Source organism: Mugil cephalus, chromosome 4 (genome assembly GCF_022458985.1).
Source record: "Mugil cephalus isolate CIBA_MC_2020 chromosome 4, CIBA_Mcephalus_1.1, whole genome shotgun sequence".
NCBI lineage: Eukaryota > Metazoa > Chordata > Actinopteri > Mugiliformes > Mugilidae > Mugil > Mugil cephalus.
The window spans coordinates 15,235,027-15,249,301 of NC_061773.1; the positions used below are offsets into that span (position 1 = coordinate 15,235,027).

The 14,275-nt window shown below is 40.4% G+C and overlaps 1 protein-coding gene across 2 annotated transcripts; it reads left to right on the forward strand.

Annotated features, from left to right (window-relative positions):
• The first annotated feature begins 925 nt into the window (after positions 1-925).
• On the forward strand, positions 926-12,967 carry ccdc66 (coiled-coil domain containing 66). 2 transcript variants are annotated; one of them, XM_047581880.1, is made up of 21 exons: positions 926-1,073; positions 1,973-2,031; positions 2,274-2,296; positions 2,444-2,686; positions 3,214-3,457; positions 3,541-3,649; positions 3,794-3,888; positions 4,060-4,115; positions 4,415-4,507; positions 5,479-5,613; positions 5,694-5,911; positions 5,998-6,082; positions 6,959-7,117; positions 7,228-7,306; positions 7,729-7,803; positions 8,408-8,612; positions 8,741-8,957; positions 9,137-9,189; positions 10,099-10,286; positions 10,718-10,842; positions 11,084-12,967. In XM_047581880.1, the coding sequence occupies exons 1-21, from the start codon at positions 1,063-1,065 to the stop codon at positions 11,165-11,167; spliced, it is 2,556 nt and encodes an 851-aa protein (XP_047437836.1). In that variant the 5' UTR covers positions 926-1,062; the 3' UTR covers positions 11,168-12,967. The 2 variants fall into 2 exon arrangements, with proteins under 2 accessions (XP_047437836.1, XP_047437837.1); XM_047581881.1 differs by having other exon boundaries at positions 932-1,073; positions 2,447-2,686.
• The last annotated feature ends 1,308 nt before the right edge of the window (positions 12,968-14,275 follow it).

The following is a 14,275-nucleotide window of genomic DNA, read 5'->3' on the forward strand; positions in this document are numbered from 1 at the left end:
TAAAACAGTGAAATACACTCACTTGCCGAAACATTGGGTACACAAGTGAAACGAACCCCCTTTCATTATAATATTCTTGCTTTGTTGATTTAGAGGAGAAGTTATTCCTTCTGTCTACATGTTTTCTGTTCTGTGCATGTGTCCAGGTCTTCAGATTTGAATTGTAAAGAAACATAATTTACATCATAAGTATGTGATTGATTGCTTGATAATTCAGCCGAAGTCTGAAGCTTTATTTCCTGATGCAAGCTCAGATGCTAGCCAGAAATTGCCTAAATGAATGCAGATCATAAAAACCAAGAATACAGATACTGTATGTCTTTTGCAGCTCCCAGTATGGGGGTATTTTAACATGACGATCATGCGTTAAATCTTACCTTGATGACAGTCATATTGACATATGACAGAAATTTAGTTTATGTTGAGTGAGTATAGAGGTTATTTTTGTGTCTAAATGTTTTTCAGTGCGAGGATACAATACGTAAATAAATTATATATAAATTATTGTATGTATATATATATATATTATATTTAATATATTATCTTTATATATAATTATATATATATAGCTGTTATTGTTGTTGTTTTTCTTGTTGTTACATTTGAGACTAATGCTAATTTTGAGTGTCAGACTCTATTTTTAGTTTTATGTTGTTGAGCTGATTATGTAAAAAAAAAAAAAAAAAAGCAGCTTTATGACATGAGACCATGACATGTATTTTCTTTTACATTTAACCAAAACGCTTGAGGTCTTCGACCTTGTCGATTTATAAATTCCCAGTTAGCTTAAATAAAACGCTCTCTGACGTCACCGTCCTAATGAAAACGTTTGATTGGCCCTCTCATTTAAATGTGATAGAGAATTAGCCAATCAGAGACGCCGTTCTTGGTCGTTGCCAGCAACGGACGTACACAGTTAAACATCCCGGAAGTGGCTGTGCGGTCAGTTAGAGCAGGGTGGAAGCGCTTGTACTAAAGTATAATTTATGCACTGATATTCCGTTTATTTTTATAAGGTTGTCGGTAAACGTGCAGCTGTCTCTGTGTGTATTTTCTGTTGGCATGAATCTCGGGTGAGTCTTTAACAGTAACAATAGCTAGCTAGGCTAATGCATTTAGCGATGTGTCGCAGTGTGATGGATTATTTTGTTACCAGCGTGGGGGCAAACACACAACATGTCTGGTCATACAGATGATAGAAAGATATTAATGTGTAGATGTGAATATGTTCAGATGAACCGTGTGGTTTTTTGTGGAACCGTGTGTGTTAGCAAAAGATGAATGAAATTATTATTAGCTGAAAACATGAATGTGACTACAAATCACATGAACAAGAAAGATTACGGGAGTCCAGAGTCTGGAAAATGTGCCCATTTATTAAGTACACTCGTCTGTTTTAACGAGTCCAGTTGAATTCAACAATAAACTACTCAATGTTCAGTTTGAGTTGAATCTGAACTTGAGCTCCAGTAGATCCTTTGTTCATGACCTTGTCTCTAGTTTTTCTCCTTCCTTGAAACACTGTTGATAGTTACTGACCACTGCAAACCAGGAACACTTGATCCAGTCATGTAGTCATCACAGTTCTTGTCAAAGTCTCTTAAATCCTTCAAATTGAACATTTTCCTACTTCATCAACATCAACATCAACTTTGAGTGTGAAATATTTACTTGATGCCTGATATATCCCATCCACTGACAGGAGCCATGAGAGCCAGATAATAAAGTTAGTTTTAAAAGTTTTGATAAATATTAGTTAGGACTGGCCTAGTTGACCCTGAACCATCCTTATGTTATATTGTTATAGGACTACACTGCTTTTGGACTTTAATGTCTTCTCTCTCTCTCACTATCCATGCATCTTATGTGCTACTCCTGAATAATCTGCATTATTCTCTTCACCTGTCAGTGGTTATAATGTTTTGGCTGATCTATTGTCTGCGTTGCTGATGATTCCTCTGTTTGTGAACAGAGACGGTCTGCTGTTCGAACTTGAAAATGGAAAACCCCGGTTGATTTTACTCAGTCACGGTGAGTAAATTCCTTATGTTGCAATGAAAGAATAAAACATTCACTCAGATATTCTCACCTTTAATGTCTTAAAGTTTCCACTTTGTTTTGATACTATTGACCTGAAGTCATCATTAGAGCTGTGTAAAACCATTCAGTATTAAATATGTGAAACATTCACACTTAAGTCTTATAATCAAAATCTTGAAGAAGATTGAGTCGGGCTACTTACGGTTTTCTTTCCCATTTATCTTTTCCTGCAGGTGCTGATAAAAAAACAGTAAAGGTAGGTGTCATCTGTCCTATCTGGCCATATACATACAGTACCATTTCTATATATAACAGCACCCGGTTGGCTGTGAATAGTAGCATGTGTTTGTGTTATAAACTGTCCTACGTTACAATGATGTGATAAGTCGTGATGTGTCTCCAGCAGCCTCCCTACAAGCCCAGAGCAGCCAACGTCTTGAGCTGCAGGCAGCCGTCCTGTGTGGAGGAGGTACACGCAGAGGAGCGTCCACCTAGGCAGCTGGCAGGGAGGCACAAAGAGGCCAAGCATAAGGCTGGAGGAGCTGCTGCCTCATGCACCTCCAACACTGAGTGGAGGAGCACCACCTTGACTTCATTAAAGTCACAGGATCATCCCAAAGGGACTGGAGTTAAATCAGTGCCTAAGGTAAGGCTCAAGTTATTCTTGTGAAGTGGTAGCAAACACAATATCTGATCAACAGGTTTGGACATGCCTACTCCTAATTCTCAATAAATAGCAACATTTGGAACAGGCGCTGGTCGTACAGTGCTGCTTAAATTATTTGCATCCTTCAGAGCTTTCTACATTTCGGAATAAAAATGACTCATCATCAGCAGATGTCCTGAAACTAAGTGAACCAATGATTTCAATATCATGTGTGAACCCCAAGTGGAGCCACAACAGCAACTAAACGTTTTCAGTAACTGCTGATTGGTCGTCTATAGCTGGAGGTGTACTGTGGTATCTGGCTCCAAGTCCTACTTTAAACTTAATTTTCAGAAAACCAGCAACACTTCTCAAGAGCTGGAGATGCTCTGACCCGGTCCTCTAGTTTGGTCCTTGTCCAAGTCTCTCAAATCCTTCCAGTTGAACATGACAGGAGCCATGATAACCAGATAATCAGTGGTTATAATGTTATGGCTGAGTTGTCTTTATTTGTGTGTGTGATTAAGGGGAAAGCAGACAGACAAAAACACACCGGTACTGTTGGATCCCAGAGAGTCAATGGCAAAACGGCACAGAGCAGCGGGAGTCAAGATGGCAGAAACGCGGGACGTAACGACGCGCTGAGCGGTGGAGACGCAGGACTGAAGGACAGCGTGGTGTGTCTGACCAATGAGCAGCTCCAGCAGATCCTCAGCTCTGTCCAGGCGTCCAGCAACAACCAGCAACCAGCAGAGGATCAAAGGACGCAAGGTGGTGATGGTGGATTGAGCAGCCATAGTGGCGACCTGATGGGGAACTAGAAATTATAAACTTGATTTTCCTTTCTCTGTTAGGAAATGAGGCTAGCTCAAAATGTGACTCCTTGGGGAATGGAGGAGGAGGAGGAGGAGGAGGAGAAGAGGAAGAAGACAGAGGAGGAGGCTCACAAGACAAACATGACAGGTGAGGTACCCGTCATACAGATATTTTTCTGGATGTTATCCCATGAAGAGGACTGTGAAATATTTATTTTTACAACATGTTAGTGTTTAGAAATCTGTGTTTGTGAAATGTTGGTTTAAAGCGGATGTTTCTGCTTTTGTTCAGGCCGTCTGGATGTCTGCTGAGCTGGATGGAGGGACGACAGTTAGACGACAGGAAGGCCATCGACGCCAAGAAGGCTCAGTGGAAGAGAGAACTCGGTATACACACTCAAATATCTGATTTATTGTAACGTCAAAGGGAGTTTCAGCTCCATTTTAGCTCCTTTGTTTTTTTGGCATTTTTATTTTAAGTTTCTGGCAATAAACTAAAAGGAAGCACTTTATTAAGTAAATTAAATGAGATTTTTTGTTGTTTTGTGTGTTTTGTAGATGAGCAGGTGGCTCTGAAGCAGCAGCAGCAGCGTTCAGCCCCTAGCAGACTGCAGGTAAGGCCCATATTTCACTATTAACCTCTGGAGTTTGACTTGGTTTGTTCCATGAAACTTCTCCTCATATTGGAAACACCAAACCGTAAATTGTAATTATTTTCTAGTATGAATTCATCATTCTGTAGATTTGTTGGTGATAATATAATAACTTTCATCTGGCAAGAGAAACGTATCTGAAAAACTCACATAAATCGCCAATTAATAACAAAAAAAAATTAGTAACAATGTTAATCACTTATCTAAGTGATTTTGTTATTATTATTGTTAATATATATTTCATGGTCTGTGTGTTTCAGATGGAGGAGGATACTCAGAGTGTGTTGTCGGTCCAGAGCTCAGTCAGCCACAGGGAGCAGCCTGCAGCCATCAGATCCAGCCTCCGACTCGGGGTAAAACTTTAATAAAAGTGACACAGGAGGAGGATTCACTGAATTATCTCATCCACTCCTGCTTTCAGGGAGAAGGAAAACTGTCATTTTTTTTAATAAACGGTCAAATCTGTAATTAATATATATGGTTATGCTGCTGAATTTTGAACTGTCCACTTGAGAATCCATCTGCCTTTTAACTCACCTGTAGCCTCAAGATAGCTTTTGTTATGTAGTACAATGCACAAAACCTCCAACCAATCAGAGCCAGTTTAGTTTTTAACTAATTCAACTCCATGTCTCTCAGGTGATTTATGACGTTTACGTCTGTTACTGTTCTGTCCATCATCACATAAAGCCCTGAACAAACAGTTTGATTGGTTTGGCAGATCTTTGTCGGAGCATGATCTTTTCTCAATGGAGGGACTCAGATAATCTCAACCGCTGGAAGTAAATGAAGAAATATAATGAAGAATCTGAAGTAAATTATGAATTTTTAGATTTTACTCTGAGCTGGTGACACAGACACAGAGACTTATTATATGGTGAAATACTTCCAAGGCTTGTACGTTTAGGTTGGAGTGAAGTAAACAGATCTTTGACTTAAGTAAAAAACATCAACACAAAAAAGATTAGTTATTTGATTTTTAGTAATTTAAATGCATTAAAGGTCCAGTAAAGAGGATTTAGTGGCATCTAGTGGTAAGACTCCAGATTTCAACCAGTTATTCTCCCATCACTGTTTGTTTTCTGATATTCACTGGCTGAACCATGACACATCTCCAAAGATTGAAGTCAGATTTATTGTACAGCTGTGGGACAATGTCAATTCATATAATCAACATTCATTTTCCAAAATGGTGGTGACTGAATGATTATTATTATTTTAAGCTAAATAAAATAAAATAATTTTGTTTTGTGCAGATGAATTTAATGGTCTTCAATCAAACATTGCGAAGGGGAAAATAACAATTGTTGTACTGTCTGTGTAGGAGGTCAGTCCCATGGAGGAGGTGCTGAGTGTCGAGAGGAAAGAGGAGCAGAGGAGACGCTGGCTGGAGGAGCTGGACCGTCAGAGAGAGGAGACGAGTGAACGCAGGCGACGGGAGAAACTGCTGCAGAATCAGGTGCAGTAGACGACACACAGGGTGGTGGGTTCAGGAGATCCGGTTTTAACTTCACGGGTAACGTTGGGGCGTTCCTGCAGACGGAGGACCACGAGCTCTGGGCCACACACTTTGACTCGCTGCAGAGGAGGCCTCTGGTCCGGGCTGCAGCTCCGTCAGCTCCTCCTTGTGGCTCCGAGCGAGGAGAGTGGGAGCCCTCGTCCAGTCTGTCGCTGTGGGAGGCCACGAGCAGCTTCGGAGCGGAGAGCGTCGGGGCAGCCAGCATTGATACAACCAGCGGATACCCGGCCAAAACCAGGTAGGAGGGAAGGTCCTGACTCGCTAGGAGCCAGCTGGTCCCTAAAGCATTTAAATATATATTTAGTTTTTCTTTGTTTCATACAGTTATCTGAGGACCATGACCTCCCTGCTGGACCCTGTCCAGATAGAAGAGAGAGAGAAGAGGAGGCTCAAACAGCTGGAGCAGCAGGTGAGAGGAGGAGCAGAAGATGAAAAAGGAAGGGAAGGAAGGACGGTGGTGGAAATGATCAGCGGCAAATAAGAAATCAGTTCACTGGTATTTCTGTGTGTTTAATTTAGGGCTCACAGCACAAAGAATACACAGTGTAGATCTGTTTTATTCTTCTTACCTACTGGAGGTCACACTAGCTGCTTTTCCATTACACTTTTTCACAAAATAAAATCGATATTTCTGAAATTTCGATGAAGTACAATTGCGCTTTGTACGTGTTTCCACTGAAAGGTGTTTTGTGAATGGGCTGTAACTCTTGTGAAGTCTTGCCTCGTCACATCCCGTAATTCTCTTAAATTCCCATCATGCGAGACTTCGTTTTAAGGAATGGACTTCAAATGAACTGGTCACATGACCCCCTGCATCATCTCTGGTGACGCGGGTGATGGGGAATTTAGGAAAACAAAGTGTTTCCATTTTTGCGATAAACTGTCACATTGATACATCTGAAAAACCATGAGAGTGAGAGTGTTTTAGTGATATTTGACAGGTTTTTCAAAATGTAGGTGGGTTTTGTGCATTTCTAGGGGTAATGGAGCAGCAGTTGTTCACTGCTTCTTTCAGCTTTCTGTCTGGCTCCCAGACACAGGCACAGAAAGAACCAAAGCATGTTACTGAACATATGACATATACCTCAATAGACTTAGCATTTAAAAGGCCAAAACCCAGCCGCACAAAGAAGATCGTAACTGAGGTTTTTAATATAAGTAACCACTGTTCCTAATTTGTCCACTGTTTTAGTAAAAGAAAGAATTAAATTAAATTGTACTTACTTCTGTTGAGAGATGTCGGGTTGCTCATAAAAATGTTTTGTTTTTCCACCTCCTCCGCCAGCGGGCGATCGAGGCCCAGATGGAGGAGCGTCGACGGCAGAAGGAGCAAGAGGAGGCGAAGAAGAGGCAGGAGGAGCAGGAGGAAGAGAGGAGGATAGCGCTGGAAAGAGAGATGCTGCAGAGACAGTACGAGCTGGATGCACTGAGGGAGAGACAGAAGGTCAGAGAGCATTTTATTTTCTTTATTCATCATTTTTCTGCTCGTTGCCTTTGGTACGTTTTGCTTTCTTGTTGTTGTTGTTGCACATGTTTGACTGTGTGCGTCCTCAGGAGCAGTCGGTCAATGAAGAAGAGCAGCCAAAAACAGGTCATGATGATGTTAGAGTGCAGGAAACGACGGAGCCCAGCGGTGAGTCGAGCTACTGCAGCACTACCGCTTTATTACAAACCATGTTTACGTTGCAAATGGACTCTGGTGTATTTGCTTGTGTAGACCAGTTTGTTTAGGTTGATGTGGAGTAAACAAATTCTTGACTTGAATGTAAAGCAAGAAAACAAAAGTAAAGTAAAGTAAAGATGTCCGTCATAGTTTTACATGAAGCTATTTGACTCTTTGTATTTTCTTTGTACATTTGACTCAGTGTAGAGGATTTACTGACATCTAGGTAGCAGACCACAAACAGACAGTTACTCCTACATCACTCTCTGTTTTTGTGAATAAGAGAACGTACAGTGGCCATCAGGTGTGATCTCTATAAACAGATATCTGAATATGAATCTGAAAAAAAAGGAGGTTCTTTCATCTGTCTTCTGTTTGTTTGTGTTCATCAGTTACCGCCCGAGCCGAGGGTTTGGAGGACACCGACAGTCCGGCCTCTTCTTACAGAGACACAGCTGTGCAGACGGGTAACACAACCAATACTGAAACTATCACAGCCTGATTTAAATTCTGTTTCCATGAAGCCAATCTTCTTAACTGGCAGTTCATTAGGTACGCTGGTGAATTCATTCTAATGTAACAGTCGTGCTCTAAAATCTTCAGCCTTAGTTTCAAATAAGCGAGAGAGCTGTTGATTCAACTGGGATTTCATTTGAGGCTGTTGTTTGTAGCTTGTTCTAAAATATGTGTCATCTCCTCAATTGAATCCAGTTTAATGGCACCACAAACAACATCCTCCAAAACAACTTTCTGACTCTGTTACAGCTGAACATTAGATCAGTCATGAATGGATTCACTAGTGCACCTAATGAAGTGGCCAGTGAGTGTACAATGGTTAACTAATATATAAACTAGTAATAGTACTTACTAATATATCACAAGCCAACGCATGGATGACATCAGAACAGAAACATAATAAAGTTGGTTTTAATGTAAAACTAAAAACGTCCTACTATCAAAACATCTGTCACATCTGGAACCACTGGTCGTTATTTTAGATCCGGCAGTCAAAGCTTTATAAACTCATGAATGAGTGTGTGGTACCGTGTTTTCAATCCTCTCTCCGTACAGAAGCAGCTCCCAGTCTCCCGCACAGAGATGAGACTCCGGACGTCCTCAGCGCTCGACTCCAGCCGCCTCCGAGCGGCCGGAGCCGAGCTCTGAGGACGGGGAAGGAGAACGTCTGCGTGTCGGCGGGAGGTGACCCGTACGAGGCGTTTGCCAGGACGGAGAGGAACAGGAGAGACAAGAGGAGGCCAGAGTGGAACACGCAGAGGTAGAAACTGGATTCTGTTTCATAAGAGTGGAAGTAACTGTATTCTATATTTCAGGTGCTTTGATTCAGAAATGTGGAAAATTCAGAGTGCCACTGTTTATACTTAAAACTTTCCTGTGATGCTTCAGACCCAGCCGGCGTTTCGTCCCGGCCTCGGAGCGCTACCCAGCTGCTCTGCAGAGGAACAGGCAGGAGAGTCGACTGAAGAGACAAGCTGAGCTCCTCGCTCTGCAGGAGAGGACCTGTCTGTCCAGGACTGACCCTCCTCCTCCTCCTCCTCCTCCTCAGCAGCAGAACGAGTCTCGTCTCGGCCTCTCACAGACCAGGACCAGTCCCAGCAGGAAGGTCATCCCACTTCTTCATACTTCCTTTTTAAAAACAGATCATCATCAAACAGATCATTCAGCTCTATCATTGTGTCGGTTATTCTCTGAGTGGAAAAGAGGAAGAGACTGAACTGTTAGAAATGTAGAGGAACAGATCGTCCTTATTAGGCTGAACTTTGTTATAAACCTTTGTTTCAGGTGGAAACTGGCACCAACGGACACGACAACACCAGCAACAACAACAGTGAAAGGTGAGCAGCACCAAACAGCACTGGCTAAAAAAAACACATGGTGTCATTTACTGTGTTTTAGTGAAAGAAGATCCGTTTCTAAAGTTTCATGAATAGAAACTAAATTTAAGGTGAGGATATCAGAAACAACTTGGTTTTAATTTGATTCATTCTCATTACATTTTTGTGTCTTGGGTTTTTAATTTTGTTCAATTATTAGGTCACAATTTCCATCTAATATAGTGGAATAATACACATTTAATTTCTGCACTAACAGGTTAGATTAACAGATTGATTTCAGCTTCATGTCCTCAGGGTCCGTGGTTTGAAAACCAGAGGCGAAAACTGGAAAAACAACTGTTACTTGATTTTTATTTTTGAAATTCTAAAACCAAATAAAAATAATAAAATAAGACATATCCTTCATTCTTTTATTGTCTAAAATAAAAGAAAGAAAAGTTAATATTAGACTGAATTGTCTTTCTATTAACACGATTAAAAAATATTTATATAAATAATAAGCGCGTGAAAAAAAAACAAAACAAAAAAAAAACAGCCGTGTTTTTCCAGTGCTCATGGATCATGGATCATTACGACGGCCCAGAGCGTGTTCATCGCAAGATTTTTCTGATGTAAAAAAATATTGGTCATCGTTGTCTTCATCACTGACAAAAACTTGTGCTTTTAGACTCGGCTGTCATCTCTTTGAGTTTTCTTTTTTCATTTGTTAAAGGACGAAAGGTAAATTCAAATGTTTAGCATTTTATTGTAGTCTGTTAAAGCCAGATGCATTTAAATGCATCAGTGAAGTCAGTGGAGAAGGTTTTTCATAGATACTTCATAGACCAGTTCAATTTATTTATTTTATTTTTTTAGACCTTGACGACTATGAACCTTCACAGACTTTTAATGTGTGGTCATGTCCTCCAGGGGGCGCTCTCCTCCCATCCCTGCAGCCAGACACAGAAGTCAGGGTCAGCTGGCCTCCTCCTCTCCTCCTCCTCCTCCTCCTCCTCCTCCTCCGGTCCTGGAGTTCGTTCCTTACGTGCGGACGGATGAAGTCTTCAGCCTGGACCCCCTGGAGCCCGCGGACACCCCTCCACCTCTCACTCACTCAGGTTAGACTCTTTAAAACTTCATCGTCATCACAGCAACTCATCATTTACTTCACAAAAGTTTGAGCCCGAATCTCATTTTGAGTCATTTTACTGTTTTCTCTTCTCCACTGTTCCTCTTTCTCTTATTACTTCCTCTAACCCACCCACACCCAGTATAATTTATTCTTTATTTTCATTCTTGACCTTATTTAATTTAGTTTGTATCTCCTCTCCACATCCACACAGTGTGGGGGTTGATTCAGTTCCACTTCACCACCACTCTGTGAATTATCATCATCATTATTATTATTATTATTATTATTATTCCGAGGGCCGCTCCTCGTTAGGAGCAGTAGAGGAGGAGGGGAGTGTATTTCAGGGCGGACAGACAGGAAGTAGACGTATTGTGTGAGTTTGTATCTGAAAAAAAGCGACTCTCTCCTGGTCGACAGCTCCTCCACCTCCACATGGGCACCACCACCACCACCACCACCACCTCCTCCACCCAGAGCTGCTGCGAAACAAACAAACCCTCCGGCAGCAGGAGATCCTGAGAGGACTGGCTCAGCTACGACAGGTAACACCCACACAGACGGGTTGACTCCAGCTTGTGCCTGTAGGAGTCTGTTAATGTGTACGTGTTGTAAATAAAGGTTATTGAAAAGGCGCGTAACTCCTCGTTTCCCTCTGTCTCTACAGAGGACAAATGAAAGAGACACGTTCATGTGATGAAACTGTGAGATTATTTCACTGTTTCATGTCTGATCCTAAACTAATGAGAATGTCAACACATTGAATGACGCCTTGTGTGTTTTCAGGGTTTACTACAGAAGCAGAGGGAGCTAGAGACAGACCTGAAGCGCCATGACAACGAGCACCGGTCGCCCCCGACAACACGGTGACCTGTGGGTCGGGATGAAGAAGTTTTAATTCAGCAGGAATAAATACAGTCTCATTGATGACAGAGGATCAATCGCCAACTCGGTGGACAGTAAATGTGCCAAAACGTGATCTTCTGAGGGATCTGATCACAAGTGTCCAGCGTTGAGTGCGTCTGAACGGCTGTTTGTTGTGTGTGTGTGTGTCACGACTTGGGGACATGAAACATGTTGTTGAACCATCTTTGAAGTCTCTCTCTCACTGGAAGCGCACACGTCATGTTAGTTATTTTAGAGACAGGGTTCTGTCATAATCTGGGCTTTATCTATAAGATAACTAAATGACTAATAAACTAATAAATGAATGATAACTATAATATTTTTGCTTTCACTGAGAGACAGATTTCCCAGCTTGTTCCACATTAATAACAACATCTGTTCCTGCTTCTGAAACAGTGAAAACAGCTGTTACACTATTATACTGTGTCACAAAATTGTGTTTATTTACATACAGAAACTGTGTGGTGTCTTATGTCAGCTGTACATACTTGTACTTAACCTCCTGAGACCCAGCGTCCTCATATGGGGACATTACGTTTTACATTTGTAGCAGCTTATCCTGCTTCGTCCTCATAAGGAGAAACTTTTGTCTTGTTAGCAAAGGGTCAGTACACTTGTTTATTTATGTTTATTAACTTTTCTAGTTTGATATGACATGCAAATTTAACAAATTAACAAGTACTCGTTTGAGGACGTTGGGATTTCATCGTTTCCAGTTTTATATTTCGGTTCAAATTGGTGACTTAAATTGTCTTAAACACTGAAATAATCCCTGAGTCCACATAATTTCTTCCAAAACTACTTCCAGTTCAAAGATGATGCTTGTTTTTTTTTTGTCTTAATCTAATCTTAAAGACATTAAGATAAATTCCAAACAAATGGGTCTCAGGAGGTTAAAGCTGAGATGGGATTTTTCAGGAGACGTGTTGAAGTCTGAACAGGGTCCCAGTGTTTAGGCTACACATGTTTTCACCTGGCCGTGTAAATACAGACACTACTTTCCACTTTGCAAATGTTACATCACAACACGGCTGAAATGGGAGCTGCCATTTTGCACTGATGACTAATTTTCCAGGTCATGAGGTTCACTAGTGAATACAGCTATTGTTCTGATCATTTTGGAGGATGTTTGTAGTTTGTGGAGCTATTGAACGTAGATAGAATTAAACACTAATGTGTTTCTGTTATTTAGCGTAGCCCACTAACAACAACGTTAAAATATTAGGAACATGTGTCAGTTCAATATTACCACAAACCACGTCCTCCACAATGAAAATACAGATGAATCAACAGCTGTTTCCGTTATTTAAACTTCATGAAGACATGTTTGAGTGAAGAACTGTCTGCTGGACTTTGTGAACACATTGTGTTTGCTCATATTTGGTCCTGGATAACACAACTCCACCCTCCATCATCTCAGTGTTCCCTTTAAATCTGCTCCGTCTTTTTCTACCTCTCAAAATTCAACACCATCAAACAGACAAACGTTTCTCCTGCTGCTCACGGACTGAACTTAAGAGGTTGTGCAACACGCTGGGAAGACTTAATTGTAAAGTTTGTTTTCAATGCACTTTGTTTGAGAATGTCACTGGACCAGTCTGTACATATTTCCTTTTACAGAGAAGCTCCATCGACTTGTTTACACCAAGACTAAATGTCCTTTTTTTAGCTTCTGCTGGTCGAGGAGTTTCTGTTTGTGTGTTTTTTATTGTACTTTTTTATTTATTGTAAACATAATAAATAATGTGTTAGTGTTTTGATTGACGTTACGGCCACGGAAATTTAATTCAGTACATTTTTTAACAACTTGGAATGAAGTGATTTAATTGAAATCCCAGCACAGATTATAATTATTATAAAACAGGAGCTTGGGTTTAGTCCTTTAGGCTGTTTGACAGATTAAAGTTGGTTTGACGCTTTAGGTTATCGATTTAAAAACATTTAAATTCAAATCAGATAAATCAAGGTAAAGATTATCTATCTTGGATATTTTCAGTTATGTGAATTTACAATTGAATTTTTTTTTTCCAAAAGAGAGAATATGATTAAATCTAGTTGATCCAGCATCGTCACGCACTCTTTACTGAAAATGTATTAAAAGCAGTTTAAACCGAATGCTTTTTAAGATGAGCTAACGATTATTATTTTACTAGATAATACTTATTTTATCTTTCTTATTATTAGTACGGTAGTTGAATAGTGTTACTTTTATGTGCAACTAAGCTAGTGTGGCCAAATCATTTCCCATGTCAATTAATAGTGTCTATCTGAGGTTCCTCTTGTGTCCACTAGAGACTACGAACGTGAGTCACGCTCCATAGACCTGCAGTAGGACACAGGAAGTCATGAAAACTAGATGAAGGGTTGATAGTAAAGACAAATGTAGGAGCTTTAACAAACATGATATGGTCGAGAAAATCCAGCTTTACAGTAGAAATAAACACGTTTACAGCCAGCTACAAATCAGATCTGGTCTGTATAACCACGTTTTTCATTCACAACTCCAGGCTAATTCAAATATGGTGAAAGAGGCGGAGTCCTACAACCAAGAGTGACAGTGAGCTTAAAAACTTCAAGTGAAGTCACAGAGGGTTCATATATCTTTATGTCCACTCGTGTTTTACACATCTTGTATTTAGTTTAAATCATTATAAAATAATTCTTTCAGTTCATAACTTTCTATTCACAGAAGCAGTCGTCGTCTCTGGGCTCCATTCTTGAGCTTGAAAGGCTTTTAATCTGAATAATATAATATTAAAATCTGTTTTATATTAGTATGAAATGTAAATATGAATAGTTTAATTCTCATTTGTTATTAGTGGATTTTGGCAATTTTATAGATATATGAAAAAATAAATATAAAACCAATCTGCCTTGAAGTGTTTTAGCATATTAACTAAGCAGGGCTTTTACTGCCAACATTTTCATTCGAGGCTCCATGACGAAAATCTTCTTCAATCAAAGCTTCCAGTGTTTTCTGTCAAATGAAACTGGGCTTCAGACTCGTTGTGGGGCCTTGAAGAGTCTTCGGTCTCAGAACAGAATCATCTTGAAGGGAAACTGGACGTAGGT